The sequence below is a fragment of the Pyrgilauda ruficollis genome, unplaced genomic scaffold (genome assembly GCF_017590135.1).
Source record: "Pyrgilauda ruficollis isolate IOZ18807 unplaced genomic scaffold, ASM1759013v1 scaffold16, whole genome shotgun sequence".
Lineage (NCBI taxonomy): Eukaryota > Metazoa > Chordata > Aves > Passeriformes > Passeridae > Pyrgilauda > Pyrgilauda ruficollis.
In genome coordinates, this window is record NW_024514764.1 from 5,441,659 (window position 1) to 5,468,402 (window position 26,744).

The 26,744-nt window shown below is 38.5% G+C and overlaps 1 protein-coding gene across 2 annotated transcripts in view; it reads right to left on the bottom strand.

The window, feature by feature from the left end:
• The window catches only part of LMTK2 (lemur tyrosine kinase 2), a 42,365-nt gene that overhangs the window by 7,333 nt on the left and 8,288 nt on the right, over positions 1-26,744 (bottom strand). For both annotated transcript variants that reach the window (XR_005954696.1, XM_041462272.1), the window contains exons 2-11: positions 20,294-20,418; positions 19,352-19,496; positions 17,522-17,595; positions 16,911-17,029; positions 16,113-16,200; positions 9,444-9,577; positions 6,254-6,338; positions 5,495-5,616; positions 3,864-4,013; positions 702-3,612 (exon numbers count right to left, since the gene is read on the bottom strand). Coding sequence is in view for 1 of the 2 variants with exons in the window: in XM_041462272.1 (XP_041318206.1) it covers positions 702-3,612; positions 3,864-4,013; positions 5,495-5,616; positions 6,254-6,338; positions 9,444-9,577; positions 16,113-16,200; positions 16,911-17,029; positions 17,522-17,595; positions 19,352-19,496; positions 20,294-20,418 (3,953 nt within the window). In the remaining variant the exon portion in view is untranslated. The remainder of the gene's footprint in view (positions 1-701; positions 3,613-3,863; positions 4,014-5,494; positions 5,617-6,253; positions 6,339-9,443; positions 9,578-16,112; positions 16,201-16,910; positions 17,030-17,521; positions 17,596-19,351; positions 19,497-20,293; positions 20,419-26,744) is intronic.

Below are 26,744 nucleotides of genomic sequence, written 5' to 3' on the forward strand. Positions count from 1 at the left end.
TTTGGTTTGGGGTTTTTTTTGTTTTTTTTTTTTTTTGTTTGTTTGTTTTTTGTTTTTGTTTTTTTTTTGTTGTTGTTGTTTTTGTTTTGTTTTGTTTTTTTTGTTTGTTTAATTATTGGCTTTTTTGCTTTCTTCCTTTCTTTTATAAAGTATCTTAAAGACTTCAAACTCATTAAACAGATAAGCTGCTTCTATAAAGTTACAACAATATTCTGTCAAAATAAAATAATTAAATCTTGTCCACAGCAATGCTGTCTCACATATTCAAATTAAACACATCTTATAATGAGCAGAAAAACATCACTAAAACCATGTTTCATTCAGCACATGCAGTCAAGGGTCCAACAGCAAAGGAGACTCATGGTTTAGAAACCAAAGCAAAATCCTCCTTAATTCAGATTAGTGCAGTTATTCTATCAGCAGCCCAAAACTGTACCTAACCAAGTCACAAAGTTCTTTTTTCTTTATATATAAATATTATTCTTTTACATATATATATTCTTATATAGCCTTAATATAAAAAGAAAAAATAACCCACATCATGAACAAGCTGTAACCCTGCCAAAACAAGAAAGGTACTTTTGTAACAAGGTTTTCCCAAATATTAAGCAATTTACTCAATTGCTTCTTGTTTAAAGAAAGAAAAAAAAAAAAAAAAGCAAGCAACAAAAATTTTACTTAGTAATTAAAAAGAAGGGTACCTGATCAAACAAATAGACTGTCACGTCATCAAAGAACGTTACAGCCTTCTTCTCATCTTTCCAAAGTTCAGACTGCCTTTCATGAAGAGGTTTTGGAAGTTTCAACAAGCTTCTCAAATGTTTTCCATCATCTTTTTCAGTAACTATCTCAGGTACTTGATGAACAGTTTCATCTTCACTGTCAGAACTCAGACTATGCATATGAAAAGTCCTCATGTCATCCTCAGAATCACTGTTTTCATCTTCCTCATCTGCATCATCGCCGTCTTCTAAATCAAGCATTCCCGACACGCCGAGTTTGCCGAGGTATTTTCCTTCAATATCTGGCTCTTTCAGCTTTTGTCCGTCCATGTGATAGAAGGACTTCTCACTGTTACTCAGATCTAAAGCCATGTTGTGCACAGGCTTTAAGTCTCTTTGTGAAAGGAGTTCTGAAGTGTTAGTGCCAACACAAGAGACACTTTTGTGGGAAGTCTCAGATAGTTTTATTTCATCCCTCAGGTTACCTTCCATCACTATTTCCAGGGAAGTCAGAGTTGCCTCAGCCCACTCATCAGGACACCCCTGCATCCTTTCATCCATCTCTTGGATCTCTAAATTGTGGTTGAGCTCCAGTTTCGAGTTTTGATTATCATCATCCTGGTAATTGCTCACATCACACGTTTGCTGTCTGTCTTCAAAACCACAAACCTCTTCAGTGCGATTCTCTCCTCTGTTGGAGGAAATAATACACACAGTCTCTCTGGACAGGTTTACAGACTCATCTGGTTTTTTATCTGGCTCAGAATCATTATCAGAGAAATAGGCTGAGTCTCTGTAAGAGTTTTGATTTCCAGTCAGAAAAACCACTGGGGTTATTTCAAAATTGCTGTTCACTGCATCCAAACAAGCTGCTGCTTCTGACACAATGATGACTGGATTAGAAGGCAAAGCACTGACACTGCTCTCGCTCACACACACAGCAGTATCCACATTGGAAGCATCCTCAACAGGGACATGGGAAGTCCATTCTGGAGATTCCAGGTTTTCTGTTTCATAGCCACTGTCAGCAGGTTTATCTGGTGGCAAAAGTTTCTGAGGACTTTGAGCCTGTAAAGATTCTAAAACCTCATTTACATCTAAAGAATCCAAAGAGTCAGGTGTCTCTAAGGTTTGTTCTACAGTTTGTATAGGAGATGGGCTGTCTTCCAAAAGACTATCCTGACTGGTACAATCTGAAGCAGCAACAGAAACTGAAGTCACCTCTCCTGGAACATCCTTACAGTTCTCAAAATGATTTGATGTTTCTTGTATTTCCTCCAATAAACATTCATTTTTTTTAAATATGGGAGAACTATCCTGCAAGTTTCTTTTCCTATCCTCCTGATCACTACATTTTTCTTTGTTAAAAGTTGTTTCATCAGATTTGAAAAGCATTCCCTGTTTCATCTGTGCATCACACTCATCTGTTTCAATAGCAACACTGCAATATGGACTGCTTCCAACATTATTATTTTTGGCATTATAAGATAGCTCTTCTTGACAGAGAACATCAGTGTTACAGGACATGACTTCATTCACTTCTACATTTAGAAATTTCCCCTCATCATTCAAAATAGGAGGATTTGCACAGTTATCAGATGAATTATGTGCTGTGGGTGGACTAGAGGATGCCTGCATTTCTACAGGAGTCTGAGACTGGGAACTGGGATCTTTATTTATTGTCACAGGGTTAAAATTTTCATCTTTCACTGTTCTAAGACTTTCATGTATTAAAGAAAAGACCTGTGCATTTTCAGTCAGCACAGGCTCAGGCTCTACAGAGTTTCTTTTTGAGGTTTCTAATATACTTTTTAGAACATCATCTGAGTACTGCCCAAAATCACTGCTGGTTTTTTTAGGCAATAACCCTGTTAGTAAGTTTTTCTCTTGAAGAAATAAGAAGTTATCAGAAAGTTCTTCTAAAGTTACCAGCTCTGACTGGTTAGAGATATTTTCACATAAGGAAACTGTTTCATTTTCAGAAGCATGTTTAGAATGCTCCTTCTCAGAACAGCCTACTGCCTTTCTAGCATCTGTGTTTGAGTTCAAAACAGCTGGTTTAAAGTCTTTAGGAGAATCATTTGTTTCAGCAAACCCAAGTATTTTTCTATTTCTCAATTCTTCTGATCTATCAATGTCATTAAATATACTCTGGAAAGGACTTTCTGGACTATTGGTAGCAGTTAAAAATTCCTCTTTAGGATCTGTATTGTAGTGGAAGAAGTCCCCATCGGTACTAGATTCTTCAACATCAAGATCCCTGAGAACCGTGAAATGAGAACTTTTTTCTTGTACAGCTTCTTGATGATCAACTTCTGTTGTTAATACAACTGACTGGTTATCAAAATTCATGCTGCAGCCACTTCCTTTCTCCTCTAACTGGATATAGTAGTCATTTCCAACAGAAAGTTTGTGTGCATCAAACACAGGTAACACCCCAGGGACAGCAAGTGATGCCTCTTGACCACTTCCATCCTGTGCTCCTGGTCCTTGCTCTGAAAGTGACCTCTCAAAAACCTCCACTGGATAGAAAATACTTGTGTAGTTCATGGCTTCGTCAGGATTCACATGTCCACATTCATCAAAGTGATCGTGTTTAGCTGCCTCCCAGATGTATTCAAAGCTCAGACCCTGGCTTGTTTCAGTTACAGTCAGAACCTCCTCCAGCTCGTGGCCAAGTCTGTCTCCCGTGAAGTGATCCAAGATTGGGAATGCAGAATTACTTGCTTCTCTGTTTGAGGTGTTTGGTTTCAGAGCATTCCACTGCTGTTCAAAATCAATCTCTGAGTCCCTTTGGCTTTGCATGCGGAGGTAAGTTAAAAGTCTGTGCACTTCTTCTGCCGTGGGTCTCTTTTCTGGAGGCAGCCAACAGAACTGCAGAACTTCATACCTGTACAAATAGAAACATTTTCAATAGGTTTCACACTGAAAAGGAATTTATAGAATTCAGATACCTAACATGCCTCAGAGTACCAGTATCACTGGCAGGAACTTCCATCTCCAGGAAGTCCCTTTATTCCCTTTATCTAGAGTTTGTTTGCTGAGTTTCCACATAGCAATTTCAACGTGTTTAGGAGAACTGAGACATTTCAGAAACTTCTTCAGCAGCTTTACGAACAAATAGAAACACTTAAAGTTTACCATCTATCAGAGTATGGCTGCTCCAGACGTGGCTTGAAGGGTTTAACCTGCTTCTCCTTGATGACATGGGTTAGGACTTCCCTGTCAGAGAAGTCTGAGTAAGGTCGAGCACCATTCTCAAACAGCTCCCACAACGTCACACCCAGGGACCTGCAAAAGAGCAGCACATCACTGGGCACTCTCAGAACTATTTTAGAGGGGCTTTTCTAAGAAAGGATATGCAAAGCGTAACTGGCAAGAAGAAATAAATACTACTCCCCATTGTCTCTAGAATAACTTCAGAACTTAATTCATTTTGACAGAATGCTAAAAGCCTGAAGAATAAAGTTGCTTGAAGGCAACAACAATGAAGATGACAAAATATAGAAGGTCTCAAATTATTTGACCATGGAAAATCCCCACATATAAAATATTTCATATTTTGAAAATATTCCTATGTTGTTGAAAATATCTTTTCAACAATTTAAAAATAAAAAATATTGTTGTAATTTTTACTATGGTATATAGAAATGAGATTAAAAAACCTTACAGTTAGTCCAATAGAAGAAAAAAAGCTTTCATGAGAAATTGCAGTTAGAGGTCAAAATGCTAGAAAACTCATCTTTCTCCCAGAATTCACAGAATTCTTTATTGTCAAGCTGCAGTGGTCAAAAGCTGCCTCTGCTCAGTGCTGCATCTGTACTGCATCCAACACTAATCACATTTTCACTGAGTACAGTCAATGCTAATCTTCGGGGAATCTTTCTGTGCTTCAAATGCAAAGTAACTGACTCTGCACATAGAATAATTTAGATTGGAAGGGATGTCTGGAATCATCTAGTTCAAACCTGTCCAAAGCAGCTCTGCAAAAGAGGCGCTGAAAAACAAGTTGGAAACCTTAAGACCCTGGCTGCTTGCAGTCCAGATGAACAGCATGAGCTGTGGAAGCCTCTTGGAGGATGGAAGCAAATTCATTTTTACATGATTTCCATACACCCCATTTGCTTTCTGCAACCCTACTTTTAGAACACCAAACAAACTCTGGTTTACTATTTAATATCCTTCAAATATAAAGCAGGAATTAACTACAACGTTTTCAGAAATGGTAGCCTAATCCACAATTTCCATTATCCCAATTTCTTGGGGCTTGAGAACTGAAGTGGAACTTGGCTATTTCAAAAATGTTCATCCTCAAGAGTTCACCAGCCATTGTCTACCAGCTCTTTGGCAGCAGAAACCATCAGTTAATTGCTGCTCTCAAATGCTGCAGCAAGAACACAGCATTTTAATTAAAATGCCACTGTTCTACCAATTTAACTTCATCAGGCTCTAGTGGGATCATCTTTTTATGGCACTCAGAGCTACTTATTCTTGGAAAAATCATTTACCGTTTCTTTCCTTATAAACATCTGAGGGTATTTTTATTAATATAAACACCTATTATTCTGCTAAACGTTTTTGCTTGCTCCAACTTTCTCTCAACAGATTTCTAAGCATTTTTCCAAAGCAGGATATAGTTTCAGGTTTATAGTGATTAACCTACTGTACATCTGCTGCACCAGGCTAGTTAAAATATTATTTACTCCTTCATGTAACATTTGAAAATATGTTCACAGATCTCTCATTGAAATTTCTTAAAGCCTTTTACATACCATATGTTACTGTATTTATTTTGCTCTGCTGATAACAGTCTGTCTTGAAAACTTGTTACTAACTCAGGTGCAGTCCATCGCAGAGGAACAAGTTTCTTCTCATCTGTCTCAATATAATCTTCCTAAATTATTGATCAAAATGAAGGAAAAAAACCATAAAAAGGCTGAACATACATTGGATCAACTTCCAGACAGTGACAGTGCTTTCCTTAATACACTTTTCTGTGATGCCTATGCAAAAAATTATAATTAAAAAAAATAATCCCATTTTCCCCAAGTAGCAGAGAATAATGCTATGGAGGAATGTCATTCACTGGTCACTGCATAGCAGAAAATTGAATGCCAATTTCTTGTTTAAGGTTTGGTACCTACAAAATGTTTTAAATAATGACCTTAATTTTTCACTTTCTTGATATACTTTAATATTTTGAATATTTTCATTAAGAAATTTGAACTTTTCTTTCAAATGTGTCCTTAAAACACATTAAAATTAGTTTGTTCATATTGTAGGACTACTGTAAATAGGACCAAAAAAGGGCAGATTTAGCAGAAGATTCTAGAAGCAAAAACTCTACTCATCTCTAGAAAAGTATCTATTCTGGTTCATGAACTCACTACAGTTATTTGGCAGTAATACTTTGAAAGTACATTATTCCAATAAAGGACAATCTAGTATCAGTCCACAACTTTCAAGCATGCTTGCTGTAACCTTGGCCCCCGAATCCTTTAAAAAAGTGGTCCATGACAAGATTAACTCACCTTATACCTACTGAATCCTATACCATAATCTCCTACTTTGACATTTAAATCGGATGTAAGGAAGCAATTCCGTAAGGCCAAGTCACTGCAAACGCAAACAAACAAACAGTGAGACAAACCAGGAGGTCTCCAATGTAAATTCAGACAAATGGGTTAACAGAAGGTACAATTTTTAGAACAGTCAGGTCACAGTTTGAAGCATCAAATGTAAAATCAAGAAAACTATTATTTAGAAACTTCGAATCCAAAAGTCAAGGACTTATGCAGTTACAGGTTACAGATGCACGTAAGAGGAGCAGATCAGTAACACAACACAGTGCTAAGGACTCAGCATGCTCCCTAGATACACTCCAGCAATCCTCTGCACATGAGCTGTAGGCTGATCCCATAGAGCTAAATCCTGCTGAAGGCTGAGGCAAGCTGGGTGCAAGCAAGGTGTGCTCCTGGAGCTCCTGCAGCTCCCTTCCTGAGCCTCTTCTGAGGAAATTAAACCTGTCCGTGCACTCTGAAAAACCAACTCATACACAGTGCAAACCCAAGCACAGGAACTGGGGAAAGTAATTTCTAAAATGCAACTATACCTAAACCAAACATTAAGACAGTTTTTTTGTTGCTTACATTTTATTAAGTTTCAGAACCTACACATGCCAACAATTGATTCCACATCTCACTGGAATACTGTGGCCACTATAGTTCAATACAAACACTCATCACTTCCAGAAAAAACAAACATTGATAGGGTTTCTCCTTAGGGAGGACTTATTGGACAAGATTTATTTTATAGCCAGAAGGCTGAGATTTCCCTTGGGCACTCCCAGTGCTTCAAAGGAGAATCAGTTTAGAGCCACAGAGCCAAGCAGACTCTGCATTCTGGAATCCAGAGAAAACTAAACACAGTGACAAGGCAATCACATTTAAAGCTCTCATACAAAAACCCTGGAGTATTATGCTGTCCTGTATAAAAAAGTTCAAGCTGCAGTCACTTCTCTAGAGCAGTGGTGTAGACTCTCAAGCATTCAACTACACACAGCATTTACATGTAGTTATTTCATTCTGCTCACAATCCTCTCCTGGAGATTACGTGGGCTGTTCACATGCTACAGTGATGTCACCCCTCTTCACACCTATCACTGCATGGCTTGCATTTTAACTGTCATAAGCAAAATCTATCAGCAATTCAGATTAAATAATAATTACAATATCACACTGAGCAACCAGTAACATCTTACATCTACAGTTAAATTCCTTAAGTAACAAACCCATACATTACACATGAACCAGAACTACAGTCTTTGAAAAAGACCAACAGAAAAAATAATGTATTTGATAGAAGTCCTCCAATAAACAAATCACAAAGCTCTTCAATAGACACAGAATTTGCTTCCAGTTTCTGCCATAAGCCAGACCACAAATACTCACAAACCAGCACTGCTGCTGTATTAATACAAAGAGGCAGTTTTAAGAAACCCATCATGCAAACTCAGAAATTTATGCAAGTTTAATGAAGCTGGAACTGCGGCTGCAACAGCAAAGAGCTCAGCAACTAATTGCTCAAATATTTCACTTTTCAGCTTCACAGAGGGGACCAGGCAATTAAGTGCCCTGGAAGAACTCTACCTTTGCTTCTGTTGGTTTAAAATAAGTCTCTAAAGTACAAATGGTCTGAAAGCCACAGCTTGTCTGCTACAAAGACAGATGATGATGTTTTCCTTTCCAGAGTCATTAAACTACACAGGTCAGAAACACATCTATAACCTTCAAGTATGTCTCAAAGCTTGCCAAATTGTTTTATACTATTTAAATAAATATCCTGGAAGAGAAAAATTGTTGGCTGCTTGAATTTACCACTAACAACAAAATCACTGATGCTGGAGCTTTACCACTTACTCTGACAGCATCAGGATAGTGTTGCTAGAAGTAAACATTACAATGAGAATCTTGCAGATCCACAGATTAGTTATTTACCAAGTTTATCTGTATTTCACTGAAAATGTACTGTTAAATTTAATACCTACAAAGTCATGCGGCTGCAAGACAAGAAACTGATCCCTCTGTTAGACAGGTACAACTGGTACTACCTTCAAGGCATTTGAAATTGTTAAATGGGTTAAAAGAGCTCTGTTCATCAGCCACCAGCTGACTCCAGGCTTTGGGGTTTTTTCAGGGTTTTGCTGCTCTTTTAAACCTGCACCTTCTAAGACTCTGAGAGTTCATTTCTCCCTGAACACAAGATCTCTGCCTTCCGTAAGCAGCATTGATAAGCTCCAACACAAGCTCCTGACTTGCTGATAGGGTGACGCAAGTGCTGGTTCTACAGCAGAGAACAGACTGACAAGGTAACTGTCTTGTGGTACCCAAGCTTTTACCACATAAGCCACATTTGGAGAACAAGTACTCTTTGATATTTTAGTCATCTTAGAGGCTAATGACTTCCAGTTCCTTATTTAAGCAAAAAAAAATTTTTTTTTGTATTCTTCTGGGCAAATTGTTCCATGAATGAATTTTCCCAGCCTTTTGCAACTACTGCCATTCTTTCAGTATTCACATTAACTTTAATTAAAAATAATTCTATCAATTAAAAATAAATCTAGCATTTCCCCTGACGGGAACAAGATTCTTCTCCTAGCATGATTACTTTGAAATCTGACTACCTCTTTTAGTGAAGATTTAAAGGTTACATGAACAACATCAGTGAGAGAATACCCCTTTCAGTCAGATTTTCCCTCTAAACTCAGCTTCCTCCTTACTGCATTAGAAAGGGGTTTATTTTCTATTTTTAGTAACACAGGTGACATTACCAAAGAAGTTCTAAATTTCTAGAATCTAATAAAAATTCACAGCAGGTAAGATTCATTGTAACCGAATTTTAACATCCCTGCCTCCACAATAAACAAAATAATTTTGACTTGGCCAAGAATTAATCAAACAACTACATGTGGACTGTCTTGGCACCAGGTTGTGTTCTATGGGCTGCAAACCCAAAGAGCAGCTGATCAGCTTTCAGGCAGGTGGAGCTGAACACCACAGCACTGCAGCTTAATTAGCACCTTCATTAGCATCACACCTTCGTGCCTCAGGCTATTCCACATGTTTGTGCAAACACAGTCTTCAATACCCCTGGATTTTAACAAAAACAGCCAGCTGTATTTCAGAGTGCATCTTGACTGACTGGCATTTCTCTGGAGCTTACCTGTGCACAAAGTTGTGTTTGTGCATTACAGCGAGGCCAGCAGCAATCTCACACGCCATTCTCTGCAGCAGCATTATCTGAGACTCTCCTCTAATGTGCTCCTGCTCATTGCAGATGTAAGTTTTCAGGTCACCCTGTAAAAGAAGTTGAAGATATTTATTAGCCTTACATGTTGGTTGAATCAAACAAATCTATTTTTAATAAAGATCCAACTGACTACATTACTTATTTACCACATTTATGCTCAATAAAATAAAGCTCCTCAAGTTTCCAGTCTCCATAAAGGATCTCACAAAAGTCATCTAAGGCATTTGGTATTGTCCTTAAGGGTTTTAAATCTAATCATTTAGTAATTAACATCCTAGATCAGACTGCCACATAAAATCTGTCATGCATTAATAACTTCCATTAAAAAATCAGAGTTTGATGAGCCCCTGCTTTTAAATGAGATGAGTTTTCAAGTGCTCCAAATCAGCAAAGCTGTCTGTCTGGAAATTTGTAAGGGGCTGGAAGGGAGAGACTAGAGCAGAGAGTTTCAGCCATTGCCAGCTCACCAGAGCTTTCTACATAAAAAGCATGGTAATACAGCCCATGCCAGTCAGAGAATTCTGATGATGGCAGCAGTTTTACTGAACCCAGGCAATGCTGAGCAATAGATATGTAATTAATGAGCCCACAGAAGTACTCCATAAATTACTAAAAAAGGAACAGCTTTGAAATAGAGGAAAATAATTGAATACTATCCAAACATTCAGAAAAATAAAGACTTATGGAATAAGAGAATCCAAGCAAGGGAAAAGAACAAGTTTCTCATGCCATTGTTGTTAGTTTTCTCACAGTATGACTTTCAATCCACCAGTCCTGTATTTTTGTTATTTAAAATATAGACTTCTTGAAAGGTTAGCAAAATATTTTAAAGACACTTCTGTATTGAGACTGCACAACATATGTCACAACTTGTTTCACCAGCATAACATCCTGGGCTTTGTCTATGTCAATTGTCTTCCCAAATCCTGGGCCAGGAAGCTCTTGCCAGAGCAGTTCCAAACAACTAGGAGAGGAACAGTGTTTGTAACACACACAGGTTCCAAACGGCAGAGCCCAAGGAATACAAGCCCTGAACTCCCAGCTGAGCTGACTGTAGGTGGCAGCAAGAGCCTGAAGAAAGTCAGACTCTAAAATTGTCATTCATTAAAACAGCAACGGCTTGCTTAGGGCTTGTCCCAGGTGGATTAAGTTCCTAGGATGCCTGAAATGCACCCAGGAATTACTTTTTAATTTTTAAATGCATTAGTAACAGCAGTGCTATGTGACATCCCTTATTTAGTAAATTATTCATGTAAGCACATATTTTTGTAGGAAAACCAACTTTTTATTAAATCCAGCACCTTGAAACATTCCCATTCTGGTCTAATTAAGGCTACAATCAAGGTTAAAAATATAAAATAGGAACTTTTGGTACTGCTCTAAAAGGACACTGCATGTACTAAACTGGGGTGAGCCAATGGTCACACTCAGGGACTGAACTGCCCTTCAGAAGGCCCTGGACAAGCTGAAGAATGTTTCAACAGGGACCTTTTGAAACTCCAGAAAGACAAACGGAAACTCTCACAGCTGGAAAGGAAAAATCCCTTGCAACAGCACAAAGTGAGCAGTGGCCAGCTGGGCAGCAGCTCTGCAGGAAGGGACCTGGGCATCCTGGTGGGCAGTGAGCTCCAAAGAGCCCTGTGTGCCCTGGCAGCAGGCTGGGAGCAGCTCCTGGGCTGCACAAACAGGGCCAGGCCCAGGAGAGGTCTCACCATCTTCTCACCACCTTCTCAGACCACACAGATCCTGTGCTCAGAACTAGCTGCCCCAGAACAAGACAAACTGGAGCAAGTTCAGGAAAGAGCCACCAGTCAGGGGTCAGAGCACTTCCCCATGAGGAGAGGCTGAGGGAACCAGGCTCATTCAGCATGGAGAAAGAAAGACTTCAGCATAACGACTGCCCAATACAATTTATTAAAGACTAAGCCAGGCTCCTCCCTGTGGAGCATGGATGGAGGATGAGAGAGAACAGGCATGAGTTGAAACAGGGACAGCTCAGACTGAGTGTAAGGAAAGCAGTTTTTCACACAAGGACATGAACAGAAGTGCAGGCTGCCCAGAAAGAACATGCAGTTTCCACCCCTGGATGTTTTCAGGATTCAGCTGGACAAAGTCCTGAGAAACCCAGTCTGACCTCAGGATGATATTGCTTTGAGGAGGAAGCTGGAGACCTCCTGAGCTCCTTGCTAGCCTGAATTATCCTATGATGCTTCCCTGCCTAAAAGTAGACAGCAGCAACACAGCAATATTATCCCTGCACTATTTTGAGAGCCACAAAATGGCCCTTTATTGACAGACTTTTTAACACAGTAAATATCAAAGGTTATATATATCTGAATAAATGCAGTTCTGCAAAATTCAGTGCAGAGACATCTAAATATAAAAAGCTCAATAATCATGCTTGAGGAAGGCTCTACTTTCTCTCCAACCTCCTCTGCCACTCTGCCTTTTCCCTCCTCTCCCGGGATTCCACGAAGAACTAAATTTTGCCTTTTTTCTCCTTCTCTGTTCAGCCATTTTTGTAAGTTTTAACACACTTTTTCTCTGTAACAGCCAGAAGCTGGGGCACACTTACAGTCAGTACTCTTTGGCAGCTTTTGGTTTGTGCAAATACCATACTGGGTTCATGTGAACACCCAAATGGCTGACACGACTTTCTAACCAGAAGGCACTGACAGTTTTAAAAATGATGAGGTTTCAAAAATGTGAAACAGTTACCAAATTACATCTACTGAACACATTCTACCAAATTGTCATAAACTGACAAATCCCCCCTTTATTGTTAAACCACACACCACTGATAAATCTGCTCTTTAGCTCATATCCACATTGACCATGATCATTAAACAAATTCACTGAATTCTTTGATTATGTTTTCATTGCAAAGATTCTTTTTTTATTAGAACATGCTTTCAAGTGGCAGTAATTAAAAAAAGAACCAATCACTGCAAGTAGACACCTTCCCCTAACAGCAACATCCCTAAAGTAAGCTACAGAGCATTCCAGGCAAATACTGCATCCTGCTGATCTCATCTGCCCAGGGAATTGCAAGACTTGAAGAATTTCTGCAAGAATTTGATAGGCAAATCAGCCTCACAATATACATGCAACTTCCACATTTGAATAACTTTCCTTTTACTCATAAATTATGTCAATCCATTAGAGGATTTGCTGTGCTGACAAAATGCTGGCCACACACAGGGCTGAGTAATATATTAAAGTTAATAAGACAGCTACCACTATTTTTAACCTGACATCATTCTGCAATGTTTAACAGTGAACAGTTAACTATTCATAGCAGACTGCACCAACATACAATGCAAATAATATGGGGAAAGGGGCTGTTAGACCTTTTTGAGCATTTCTTAAAATAGACAAAATGTTAGCCAAAACAGTTCTTGAACATGCAACCAGCAATCTTGTGTAACAGAAATGTATCAGGAGTTTCTGTGGCCAAGAAAACAAGCAAGCCAGCCTGCCTGACATTCAGCATTGCCACCCTGACAGCTGTAGTTTCTCTGCACTACAGTTTCCAGTGCCTCTGATCAAAACCTTTCAATGCCAAGGAGCCTGGGAACTGATAATCCAACAGGGCTGAGCAGCCAAGACAAGGTCAACTGGCCTTATAAAGGCTACAAATCCAAGCAAGAGAAGTAGCAAAAGGAGGACACACTGTGATAAGCGATGAGTTTGAAGGAGTGTGAATAGAACAATCTCTGTACCCTCCAGACTGAGTTGGTCAGCAGAATAGCCACATTTTTTGTTACTTAGTATGCCAAATTTGCTAAACAAGGTCAACACTGCCACGTGAGCCACAAAAGAACTTGTCACGTGAAGATATTGAAATTTCCTATCCAACACAGCTCATCTTCTTGCCATGTTCTTTCGGAACTACTGAATTCTTAAACACACAAGGGATTAAAACAAGTTCACTTTGCTGGATATACATAGACACCACCATAACATAGGGGAAAGAGCTTTAGCTCAGCATTAAAGCGCTGGCAGCTGAACAGGACCATGTTTCTCATCCTTCCCATTTGAACAAGTCACCACAGACACTGGAACCTGTAGTCCACCACTTCAGTTCCACCTGTCCTTATGCTTTTTCTGCTGAAGAATCACTCCTGTGTGGTTTTGAAGCACCTCCACACACCCCAATTCACCCAATTTCAGAAGAAAAAGTACAAATGGAGCTTTGAGATCAATTACTAAGTCTAAAAAATCCAAATAAGTGCAATTCCAACTGCAAAGATAAAAAGTTTCCTGACACTTCCCTAAAAATCTTTTTACTAAAGAAACCTATTTAGCCACATCTTCTCTTCCATCATGCTTCCCTCACATTCCTTCCTTCCTTTCTCTTCTCTGCACTTACTCCAACATTGCCACCTCCCACTCCAGGCCCTGGACATCAAGAATTAGTGATGGACAGGGATACTGAGCTGCTCACTTGGCCCAGCTCTGCATCAAACTGCAAAGGAACACTGTCCTGTCTGCCCAGCCCCTGAGTATTTGTGTGCACAAAGAAAAAAACACCATCATGTCTAGGAGATACCAAGTAAGAACACTCTAAGTGAGCCAAACTTTAATATGAAAGTTATGTTTAACTGACTGTAATATATAATTTTCTAAAACCAAGTTTTAGTTCACTTGGATTACAATAATGAGCACAGACATTTATTCTCCATTCCAAAGAAATTACCTAACTACACTCAAATTTGTAAAAGTACCACTTTAACTGTCAAGGTTACTGCCCCCAGTTCAAGTGAAAATCTATTTTATCCCCTTAAATAAAATCCTTACCAGATTACTCTGCAGGATCATGACAACTTCTTCATAAATAATGAGGACTCAAACAAGGTTATTATTTTTTCCTGCATACCTAAAGTAGGGCAATCTTTAAAAGATACTCCATCTTCACATTTAAATTTGATTAAATCACAACTATTTGAAAACACTGCAGCAATTAAATCTGATTTGGACGTATATCTGATAGACTATAAAATGCAACCCTCTTTCCAGGATCCTTTTAAAGAAACTCCAATTTTAATAGCAGGTTTAAAAACCAGTAAGTAGTATTCTATTTCTACATTGAAAAACCTTCTCTGTTAACCTTAGGCACAGAGTTTTTAATTGTTAGCAAACCCAGAACATTTCACTTTGATCAGTCATTTAAAAATTTCAGGCATTTCTTCCATTTGGAAAAGAAGGATTTTATCAGCACTTCTGCCTCATTAATTTACCACAGCTAATACGTTTGAGTAAAAGAGCAGCATGGAAAAATATAGTTATTTAAGGTAACAGATTAACTGGTATTTCTCCAAAAACTCAAGTTCATGCTGAGTAACTTAAATTGCCTGAGGCAACTAGAAACAGATTTTTGCACCTGAGTTTAAAGCGAAATTCTGCAGTAGTGAAACTGGGAAAAAAAAAAAATTTATAAATGCAAACTGTCTCATTTCTGAAAGACTTAGTAACATCTGTGCACTTCTGACATCATTTCTGTCTTGACATTTCCCAAGGAACTCTGCTTTGGTTGACATCTACACAACAAACCTTAAAAGCAGCTACTGAGCCAATGTTTTGACAGCCACTTGGACTCTGGGGTTTATTTGGTTTTAGTAATGTGTTACGTCAAAATAAAACAACTCAAGTCTTTCCAGCCCATGAACCCAAATTTTTGTCTCTCATGGCTCTGCACACTGGACACAGTTCAAGGACTCTGCACGCCCTTCCTCACAACATTCATGAACACTCCAAGGACTGCAGTGGCTGAGCAAGGCTTTGAGCTGTCCCTCCCATTCCAGGAACCACATGGGACTGAAAGCAGTGGGAACACCCTTCAGTGTGTTCCTAGCTTTTCTTTTGGTGCCCAGGAAGGACAAGGCTGTCGCTTGGGGTGTAATAAGGGCATGAGAAAGGAAATAAAAGCATGTAGGGAAAAGAAGAGTACTGTAAAATAAAGGATCGGAAAGAGAATTAAAACTGAAACTGAAAATTGCAGCTATTGGAATACACAACTGATATCAGAAGTGAGCCCACCATTGCATTTTAGCAAAAAGCAGCACAGCATGGGTAAAATTTGGGCACTCTGGAGGTAGAGGAGAAGGCAGAAGGGAAGAAATTCTTGCATTTTCCTAAACTAACATTTTCACATAAATGGTAATAAAAGCACATTAAGATTGCAGACAGCAAATATTTTGGATGTGATGTTGGTGTGTGCACGCAGTACTGGACTGTGATAAAAAGCTCCCTGCTATGACACCCTCTGCCCTCCAAGATTCTTGCTGCAGGCAGACTGAAAGAGACTGGTAATTCCATTATCAAAGAACAGGTATTTGCCTCTTCAGGACACTCCACAAGCACTTAGAACATACATGATGAACTGAAAAGAGTTCAAACAAAAAACTGTAATTGTGGTTCCTCTGAAAAAATAAACAAACAAAAGCCTTCTAAAATTCTGTTTAATCAAAAAACTTCCCAAAAGCAAAAGAGCCATTTGAAGAGCAAAGGGCAGTAAATATACCACACACAATTTACACCAGTGGAAAAAAAAAATTCAGCACCTTGTATAAGTGCACTTACCAAGTCACAGAACTCAAAAACTAGGAGATAAGGAATGGCTTCCACACATTGCCCAATACACTGGAGAACATTTGGATGCTGAAGAATGCTGAAGTGAAAAAACACAGTTAAAGGCAGGAAGATCACAGGAGAATGCAACACACTGAAATCCCTACCACAAGTTTCAACACATTACATTGGAGGGGGGTGGCAGGAACAGAAGGTGCAAGTACCAAAGCCACAGATTCCATTTGTAACTTTGTATTGCTGGAGTGTATCACTGACAGCAGCCAAAACTCACAGGATCTCAAACCCACAAAAGCCAGGATTGCCACATGAGAGTCACACTCATCCTCCCACGACCCCTCATACCAAAAATAAAAGCATGCAACTCATGAACTACACCAAGGTACAGATCTGGCTACAAGATAAACCTTTTTTTAGCTGGGTTAGTTCCCAGCCAGATCAGTTACTTTTCCAAAATTGCTCCAAAACCACTTGTGCCAATGCAGCAGAAGGCATGAAATTTCTTCTGACAAATGCCAACAACCTAAGCCTAAATGCAAATATAGCCAGGATGTTAGGAAGCACCAAGAAGAGAAAGCTCTTCACTGACCAATCTTTTACAGCACATCCAGGCAAGGTAAAGCACACTAAGTTATGTGAACACAACTTTTACTCACTTTGGGTTGAGTGTATTTCACATTTTAAAGAAAAACATTGCAGTTATATGTGAGGGCAAGTAGAGACAATAACACTGAACAAAAGCAATACCCATAATTTATGTGCAGCAAAATGAAGCTGTGAAATATTACTTACTAATATGGTTCTCCATTTCTTAAGAATTGTTCTTGCTCCTTGGGACCTGCACTTGCCTTTAACTCCTTCACTATTACCCTTGCTACACTAGTGCCTGTGTAGATCTCTCCAAGGAGAACCTGAAAGAGAGATTGTGTCTTTAATAAGAGGAAAAAAAACATTTGTAGTCTTCCTGCAAAGAAAAACAAAAGATAAAAACACGTTGCAGGAAAGATTTCCTGGCTTGTTTACAAACACAAAGCTTTGATAATTAAATACAAATACTTGAATCTTAACAGCTGATCTACATGTCAGCTTTCAGAAAACGTTTTCTAGTGAAGACCACTTATTTACTCAATTTTTTTCCTAAAAAGAATTGGTAAAACCAGGAGTGCATTAAATCAAATCCATGGAAGTGAAATATCTAACTAGTGTCTACTAAGAATCTACAGGTAAATTTAAAAAGCACAGATTAGTGCTGTGATTACAGCTCAAAAATGCATGCATCTAATTTCAACTAAAATTTTTTATGCTTTTTTTTCTTTCTTGAGTAGCATTTTAAAGTAAATACAGAGGCCTAGTCACCTGAGAATAAGCCTCAATCTGTGCAATATGAAGAGATAACTCCTCACCTTTCCAAACCAGCCATTTCCAATTTCCTGGATGTAGTTTAGACTCTGACGTGCAACTTGAGACTTTGATCCATCTGTCACACAACGAAACAAACGTAACACATATCAAACCACTCAGTTAGCAACTGCTGAGGAAATAATGCAAGCTTCTACAAGATTTATTCCCAGCTGGATGCACACATTCAGCCCAAGCACCAAACCCTAGTCAGGTGGACATAAAGTAGGAAGGTAATGTTGTGATGATAGCACTCAAGTGAAACTTTTCTCAGGTCCAGCTTCTAAACTACACCAGAACACACCCCCAGCAAAACCACAGCAACTGTCCTGATGAAATGTGATCTTAAAAGGTTTTTAACACACTCAGCAAGTAAGCAAAAAGGCTAAGTTCTGCTTCCAATATAAAAGTGTATTATAGCCTGTAGCCTGTATCTGGGTAGAGAAAATAACCTACTTACAAAAGTCTCCTATGTAAATAGAATAGAAAACCCAAGACAAAACTCATTGTTTGTACATCTTAACAACTACAGTTATATAGAGTTACCTTTTCAAGAGAAAAGTTTTGATTGCTTTATTCTTCAACTAATACTGCCCTATTTGTAGCTAGCATCTGGAAGGAGGACATTTTTCAACTAAAAGTACTTCACACAAGAGCCCAGAGAGGAGGACAAGAGAAAACCCAGATCTTGGCAGAGGATGGGCAGTAACAATGGCAGACCTCATTCACCAGAAGAGATTCAGCAGTGTTGACCCCTCTGCTGCCCAACTAGTGAGGAACACCAATTGATTTAAACAAAACCTTTTCTAGTCTGAGAACTGTAGCCCACACTTTATTTCCATAAACTACATTTAGAGCAGTATTCTTGTACTGCAAGAGCCAGAGCTGTATAAATCACTGTCAGTGTGCTCCTCAGCATTGCGAAGGCCACAGCAGTGCAACCACATTTTATCCAAGTACTCAGGCACATTGCCCTCCTTCTGGCAAAACACTTATTGTGACAGCTTCATTTTAACAATTATGGCTACACAGAAGAGCTGACAAAATTTTTCACTCATAATTTTTCCCAGCTCTTTAAAATACTGACTCATTTGTACAACTGTGTCATTTGTATTAAAGGCACACTGAGTGTTTCTTGAAATTTGTACAGGAATTTTACTAGAAGCTTCCCTGAACATCTAATGATCAAGCAACCCAAGGAGTACGTAAAATTATGTGAAATAGCACAATATGAGAGTAAGTACTTCAGGCTAAACTCTGCTTATAATATGATAAGATGCTTAAGCTTCCTTTTACAAAAATTGTATTTTAAAGAATACATTCCAAAACCCCTTCCACATTTCATTTAGGATGAAACCTAATGCTCTGTCTTACCAAGATCACATTTACTGCACAGATAGTCTACAGTGACATCAAGGAAGTGATGCAGCTGAGCAGTAGCACTGCTGTCAAGTAAAGGATTCACTCTTATTTCTATTTAAGGGTGGTGGTTAAAATCCAATGACAACTTAGCCATGAAGAAAACCACTAAAGAGCAGAAGTCAGTAATGTCCCAGAGTACTTCAAACCCTTTAGGAATACAGAGATATAATGACAGCAATCTAGAGAGGGGGTTTTAAGGCAGTTTTGTTCTCTTAAGCTCTCTTAAACCTGTCACAGGTTAACATCTTAGAAGTAATATTTCCCCTTTTTACCTTTTATCCTACACAATGTATTGGCTCACATTATGGAAATTTGTAACAAGTTATTTATTACAGTAAAGTCAAACAGCCACACTCCATTTTAGACACTGAAAATGTCTACTTTTGTTTTTGCAATAAAAAACAGTATTTTACCTGTACGAGATGGAAACTGGGAGGGAGTTGGTAAAGCAATATTGGGAACTGAAAGAGTAAACACTTCTGCTGGAGACTGAACAGATGGAGTATCTTCTGCTGGAGGTGTAAAATCTATCTCATCATCAAAGTTATCTTCAAATTCCTAAACAAAAGAAGTCTCAGTAAACAAGCTGATCCTTGCCTTTAAATAAACACTAATACTTTTCTTTCAGTTTGAATAAGCACTGCTAAGGAAGCTTAGCTTTTTTCCAAGAATGGTGACAGATATTTAGTGTTCTATTCCTTACTTTCCATTAATTGCTGTCTTAAAGAGATTAAAGCATTGCTTTTAATAATCAAGGGGTTTTTGTGGGTTTGGTGGTTTGGGTTTTGCTGGTGTTGTTGGTTTTTTCCCTTTGTTTTGTTTTTACTTTAAATGCTAGCCCTGGCTTTGAATGAATTACCATGAACTTCTGAGGCCAAATATTCTCCATTTAGAAATGAGAGCAAAACTCAATTTTTGGAACACTGATTTCAGATGTTCCAAAAGTAACAATTCTCTGATGACAATTTCTCAAGAGTTTTGCTACAGTGGATATGCATCTTCAGTATTCTTATTCTGCAGACCCCACCTGCAGACTAAGAAAAAACAAAACACAGAAAAACAACAAAAAGGTTCTTTACAGCTGATTGTCCTAAAAGTGTAACTTTTACTACTGATTCTGATAGCTAGTTATTATTTTGAAAAGGCATTAAAGACCCTTACTGCAACAGGGAGCAATTAGTTAAAATAAAGCTGCATCAAGACCCACAGCCTGCAGGAATACAGTCACTGGCTGTTTGAGAAGAGAGGATGCACAGTGACACTGCAGAGCATCAGCACAACTAATCAAGTGTTCTGGATGCCAGAATGCAGCTGAGAATATCACCTGTACACACACTGATAACTTCAGGTCTTACCTTGAAATCTATCTCGGGGTCTTTACAGCAGGAGACACAGTTTGCCAGCAGAATGACCAGGACTACCAGAGTGCACAGAGACAGAATCACAAAAGATGAGGGAACTTCTGCTGTAGCTCCTTCTCCTAGAAATAAACATGTATGCAGTATTATATAAATATGTTTAGCACCCTAAGAAGCTCCTTCAAAACATATTATCCACCTGCATTTATTTAAAAATGAGAGTCTGAACATTTAATCCCATGGATGTGATCAAAGCTAAGAAGAAATTGAACAGAGAGGACAAACTGGCAAAATAGATCTGTGCTTCACCACCTGCCTGCACCATCTTGGACTTATTTGCTTCCAGCTAAGAGGCCTCAGCCAATGTGATTTACTGAAGTTTACAATGAACAGTGATAGCACCAAGCCTTGGGATTCTGTTTAAGTCAGTAAATTTATACAAATATCCAAACACAGAGTAGAAATCTGGTCTTTCGGAAGATATTTCCCAAGAGCTAAAACACCTGACCTACAGGAACAGGCAGCTAGAAGAAATCCTCACTTAAACTGCACAAATGTAAAATGTATCACTACAGGACAGTACTCTCAATAAATGCATTTGTGACAGTCTGCCAAACACACAAGCTGCTGTCACAAGTGCAATGGATGTAATCAGCTCCACACCATTTCTGCTCCTTGTGATTCACTAGGTGATTGTCTTCAGTTCAAGAACTTTAGATTTCTACTGTTTTATAAACACTGCAAATAATTTTCCAAAATTTTATTTATAAACATTCTACAACACATTTCCTGAGATTGAGCCAGGTTATTACTCACAGGATCAAAAGCCTCAAATGGCATTTTAGAAAAATCTTAAGTTATTTCCAGGGTAGTATTAAACCCATTTTCATCCCTGGTTTCATCTTCAGTAGAGAAGAAAGACATGTGGTTCCCTAGGAGACCAGAGCACACATCTGGACGAGTTGGTTTTGCTGTTGCTATTTCTTTTCAAACAGGTACTGCCACAGGGATCAGAGGAGTAGTTGGACCACATCTGATTAAAATGTATTTAGCTATTACATCACTGTCAGAGTTTAACAATGTCAGGTGACCTGGACTGACTGGATTTTATGAGAGCATTTGAGTATCAATGGGAATATCTGGCAACAGGACAGGGTGTAAAAGAAGCCTCAAAAATAAGAAAAGCAGAAGTTGATCGCTTGTCAAAGGACACAGAAACTTGTCCACCTACCTCTTAAACCTTAAAAAAACTGCAAAAATTGAGGGAATTGCAGAAAGAGCTTCTCATCATGTTCCACTGAACACTTACAGAATATTTATTTATTTTAATTACATGCAAAGACTAAACTGACATAATGAAAATCTGCTTTAAAGTATGTCAGCACACTTCCAGAAGGTCACATTTTCTGCACAATTAGGAGAATTATCAATACAACAAATAAAAGTTAGCAGAAATAGAAGGTTTTCAAACAAGTGACTCTGTTTCTAGTTTCCACAATAGCTTTGGCAGTCTAACCTCATTAGGGACTGGGAATACTTCACTGCAGATATTGAGCATTGTTCAAACACAGATCAACAATGAGGTGAGGGCACTCACCAGCTTTTAGCCATAATTCTGAACAGAACAAAGTATCGCTGAAGAGGGCTCTCAATAACAATTTATATTCATTTAAATCAAGTCTTCTATGTAACACAATGGATATTCTTCCATTTCTAAGCATCAACAAGAAAAAAGGGGAAGATAACAGCTGATTTGTGTTTACTTCCTCCAGATGTTCAGTAGCCTTACTTAGGAGACTGAAAATTACCTGGACTGCAAATATAAACATACTGTGAAGTCATTAATTAGCTAAATTACTGTAACAACACACACAAGTAATATAGCTGTAGATAAAATTTAAGGAATTCCTTTTAAACTCCTAAATGAAGCCAAATAACAAAAGGTAGCTTTACTACAAAAGAAGACCAAAACACACCACCAACAAAAATTACATTACCAGGCATTACAAATTAGAATTATTTTTCAGACATTTTTCCAAACCCATCACACGTATTTCCAAACAACTTCCTCACCTTCACCAACAATTTCCCTGAAACAAGAAGTCAACTCACCTCAGACTATCTAGTGAACAGATACAGATGTTCCCTACCAAACACCCATGAACACATCACCACAATGACAATATACTCCTCCCAGTAGAAGATCAAGACTCCTGAGCCCCCTCAAACGTTTCAAGCATTGGCAAAGCTGGCCAAGCCAATCCCTGCACACTGAACTCGGGCACCACGAGCACTGTCATTACTCACAGAAAGCATTCCTGCTATTTGAGCACTTCAGACCAGCTCCTGGAGAGCAGGGTGTAAAGCACCTCAACTGCCAAGTGCATAAAACACTAAAAAACGTTATCAAACTTTATTCTGTGTTTCCGGTACACTCTAGGATCTCTTTTGGCTAACATGAATTTTACAGTGACTTCTTGCTCCCCACAGAAACTGAGGGGACAATTCCCTTCTGACCAGAACCTCCTGATCCAAACACCATGTCACCTTCCAGGTGGCCTTTCTGAGCAGCCTCTACCAAATCCTGAAGCAGCTCTTCAGAGTTTGCTTTACTTCCCTCCATTCTACTGTTTGTTTTCAAGACCTGGCCAGGCATTTGTGCCCCCAGAAGTTCATCTACTGCAAGGGCACCAGCTGGTCCTGATGGTCCCTCTACCCACAAACCCCCAGCCCTGCACTACCCCAGCTACAGCAGCATGACCACAACTTGTATTTACATAAACGTGACCACGCTCACTCCAACTCAGGATCACCACTTCTGACCCCACAAGTTATCATGGCAAATCCAGCTAGCAGGATTCAAGCTCCTGATCATCTTATGCACAATAAAGTGAAACATTTATTTAACTCAAAGTGTTTTATTTAACTCAAAGTGAGACATAACGAGCACTATCAATCACAAGCTGCATTTATTGTACATGTTAGATACACTGCATATGTATTCAGACACTTTCTATGAAAAAGATATCATTTTTGCTGGAATTCCTTCTGTGAAAGAAACTACACATTTATCAAGCCTGAAGTCTAAGCCTTTCATGCAAGTTTCACTGGTCCCCATAAGGTAACCATCTCTGTAAAGTGTCCTGGAAAGAATACAGAAAATAAAAATGCTGCTGCTGATCATTATGCTACTTCCTAACCTTTAAAACCTTGTAATTCCCTAGAAATGAAACCGTGTGAACAAGCAGCAATTAATTGGAGAAAGTAATGATTTTTTTGTTTTTTTTAAAGCAAAGATCACCTTTGAAAAGGCAGCTAATCATTAATGGTCTGTTAAGATGGAAGTCATCTAAACTTCCAAAAGCACAAGGCAATTTTCACATAGAAAATTATGAACAGAAGCTTTAATACAAGAAAAATGCCAATTATCCTGGGCAAGTTTCAGCAACAGTTACAGAACAGCATTCCAGATGACTCACACAAGTAAGAGCCACTTACTAAGAATTACAGAACCCATCTCTGTTTGGATAAACTTTGAAGCTTCTTACATAGTAATTAATAAGTAATATTTTTAATTTTCAGGGTTTTAAAAAAAATTAATGTAAATTTAAGTATTAAGTTTTGGCAACCTGTAATTGGGCTAAAATTTATTGCAATTGAGGCTATTGTATTAGCTTGCATGAATACATATTCAGTGACAGAAGTTACTGATTAAGTATTGGAACTGGTCTTTGTGACAAAGTGCTGAAAATCTGCTGCAGTATAACCTCATTTGCATTTTTCAATATTTCCATCCAATGATTAATTCACTGGAGCTTAGTAAAATGACTTGGAACTAGAAGATGTTTAATACACCCTTTTGTTTGTAAATTGTGGAAGTATGAAGCAATGACATTTATTTTATGGTCCTGACTGAAAAAAGCAACCGGCAAGAAATCCATTTTAATTAATGCAGAGGACCATTTTATAAAGTCATCACACAAGAACTTTCCTAAATTAAAAAACCTGTTAAAAACACTGTAAACTGAAATAATTTCAATATAAACCTGGATAAATTCCAACAAACATTCAATTTAATAATTATTGCAGAAGTTAAGATTCTTAGTATCATACATTCTGGAGAAGTTATTAGATTTACTTCGCATATCAGTTTAAAACCCTGCCGCATTTACTGCAACCCTAAGCAGTAACAACCTAAGGTGTATAATATCTACCCAGAAGTCAGAATCTGTTATTTAGGAAAGGAACCACCAAACATTAAAAAACACTCTAACATGCCAACAGTAGAAGACTTCTTGTCAGCTAATACAAACAGTCTAGACTAGTGTGCTTTGGTATATCCAAACTACTTAAACCAGCGGAAGAGGCCTGGATTATATCAGTCCTGTATTAAAATAAGCAGGAGATGAAGTGCAGCTGCGTCACTCGGTGTTACTGCAAGGTGAACAAAACATAATGCTTTACAAAGCATTATGCTAGGACATGTTCCATCCCAAAATGGCACCTAGATGGTCCTAATATCAACACAGAAAACCGGGTATTCCTTCAAAGCGACACAGGATTAAATACATCTATGTTATTTACCCACTTTTCAGAAGTACACTATCATAAACAAGTCAAACCCTGGCTGAGGCAGATATTTAATTAGCAGCTACTGAAGCAGATTCCTCAGCACCTCTGAAGATGCCATTTCCTAAGCAAGTTCTTCACTAAAGCCTAAATTTGAGCAGAGCACATGTGAAGTCAAAGGCTGTACACAGGCAAGTACAGGAACAGGCTCACTGAGGAAACAATGATGATGAACTGTGCTGGCATTCTCAGGATCAAGTACAGACCTGAGAACACACCCATCAATATTTATTACAAGGTTTCGAGGGCTGGAAAACTTTGTTTTCATACAAAGCATATTTCAAAGCAACTTCTATAGGCCAGGATTCCCAATACCTTCCTAAGTTTCTTTTAAATTTCCATTCTTCATAAGACAGTTCTCCAACCACCAAATGCAAAACCTAAGAAAACAAGTCCTTGTTTCACTACGTCTGTTCCCCTTCTCTATCTCATCTCCCAGTCTGCCCACAATACTCAATACCCTCATGTCATTTACCTGTGGCATCTTTGATGTCATTAATTACTAGTAATGAGCATGCCAACTAGCCAGATATTCCATCTATGTTTACTTGTCAAGCAACAGCCTCCACTCAGGACAACACAGGACCAGGTGTAGCTGCCCATACATGAGGGATGCTGGGCTTGCCTTTCTCCTACAGATTATGAAAGGCCAAGATGCTTGAATTCTTGATTTTGGTTCAATGTGAGTAATCACATTAAGGTCTCCACCTTCATGAAGCTGGGCTAAAAAATGCATGATTCCACACAGTTCTAAGCACAGGGAGAAAGAAAAGTAAATGAATATTCCAGACATGAGCGAGTGCACTCATAAAAGGCGTTCACTACTGCGATAAAAGCAGCGTAAGGCACAGATAAATTAAGCATTATTGGGGCACAGTGAACTTCAAGGGAGCATCTGATTTTAAGCTTTCAGCACAGTAGTTGCTATGCAACAACAGTCCCACTGCATAAGCAAAGAGCCCATTTCCTTTCAAGAGCAGCTATATAACTGGCACTAATAGCTATAACTATTTCCAGCACAAATCTAGCATGACAGCAGTCACTTAAACTGTCTCTTGGACACACTCAAATTATATGATCATGAACTAAGATGCTACTTTATGACACCAAGTCAGAACAGCACAGTCTTTAAAATACTAATGAATGACCAAATCTAATTTTGTTCCCTAGCTAAACCCAAGGCATCTTTCATAAACTTTGTCAGTTTACTTACTCTGATTTTAACTAATATTAAAGCAACCACATTAAAAGTGTAATATCACCCTAATTTATAGTGGTTTTGACAAATGTGATTTTAAAAGCTATCCCAACTTTCCTAAATAATGCTGTCATTCTCTTCTACGCCAGCAATTAAGTGGGAAAGTGCTATCGACTCCTACCCAGTTCTCCACAAGTCAGATTCAGATCATTATCTTTCCCTCATAAAGAGTTTCTCCTGCATTTATTTACTCCCTGAAGTCTTCAGAGGTTTGCTACTAATAAGCACAAAACCATACAGACAGAACCAGGCCTATAAATTCAGATGGCCTGCAGGTAACAGGCAGAATACTAAGCCAAACCTCTATTCAAAATTATTTTAGACACATCTGTTGTGTAATGCCTGATTTGTATGACAAGATAAAGCACAACAGACACTGCAACTCCTCCATTTCACAACAAAAAAACCCCAACCAAACTCAAGCACATTCCATTCTTTACCACATTCCTGTAATCTCAATTTCTTCCTGCTATGCTCCATTTAACAACTGAGCCAAAAAAAGCATAATTTCCAAGATTAAGTTTCAGAAGGAATGGGTGCAGTACCATTATTTAGTTGTGC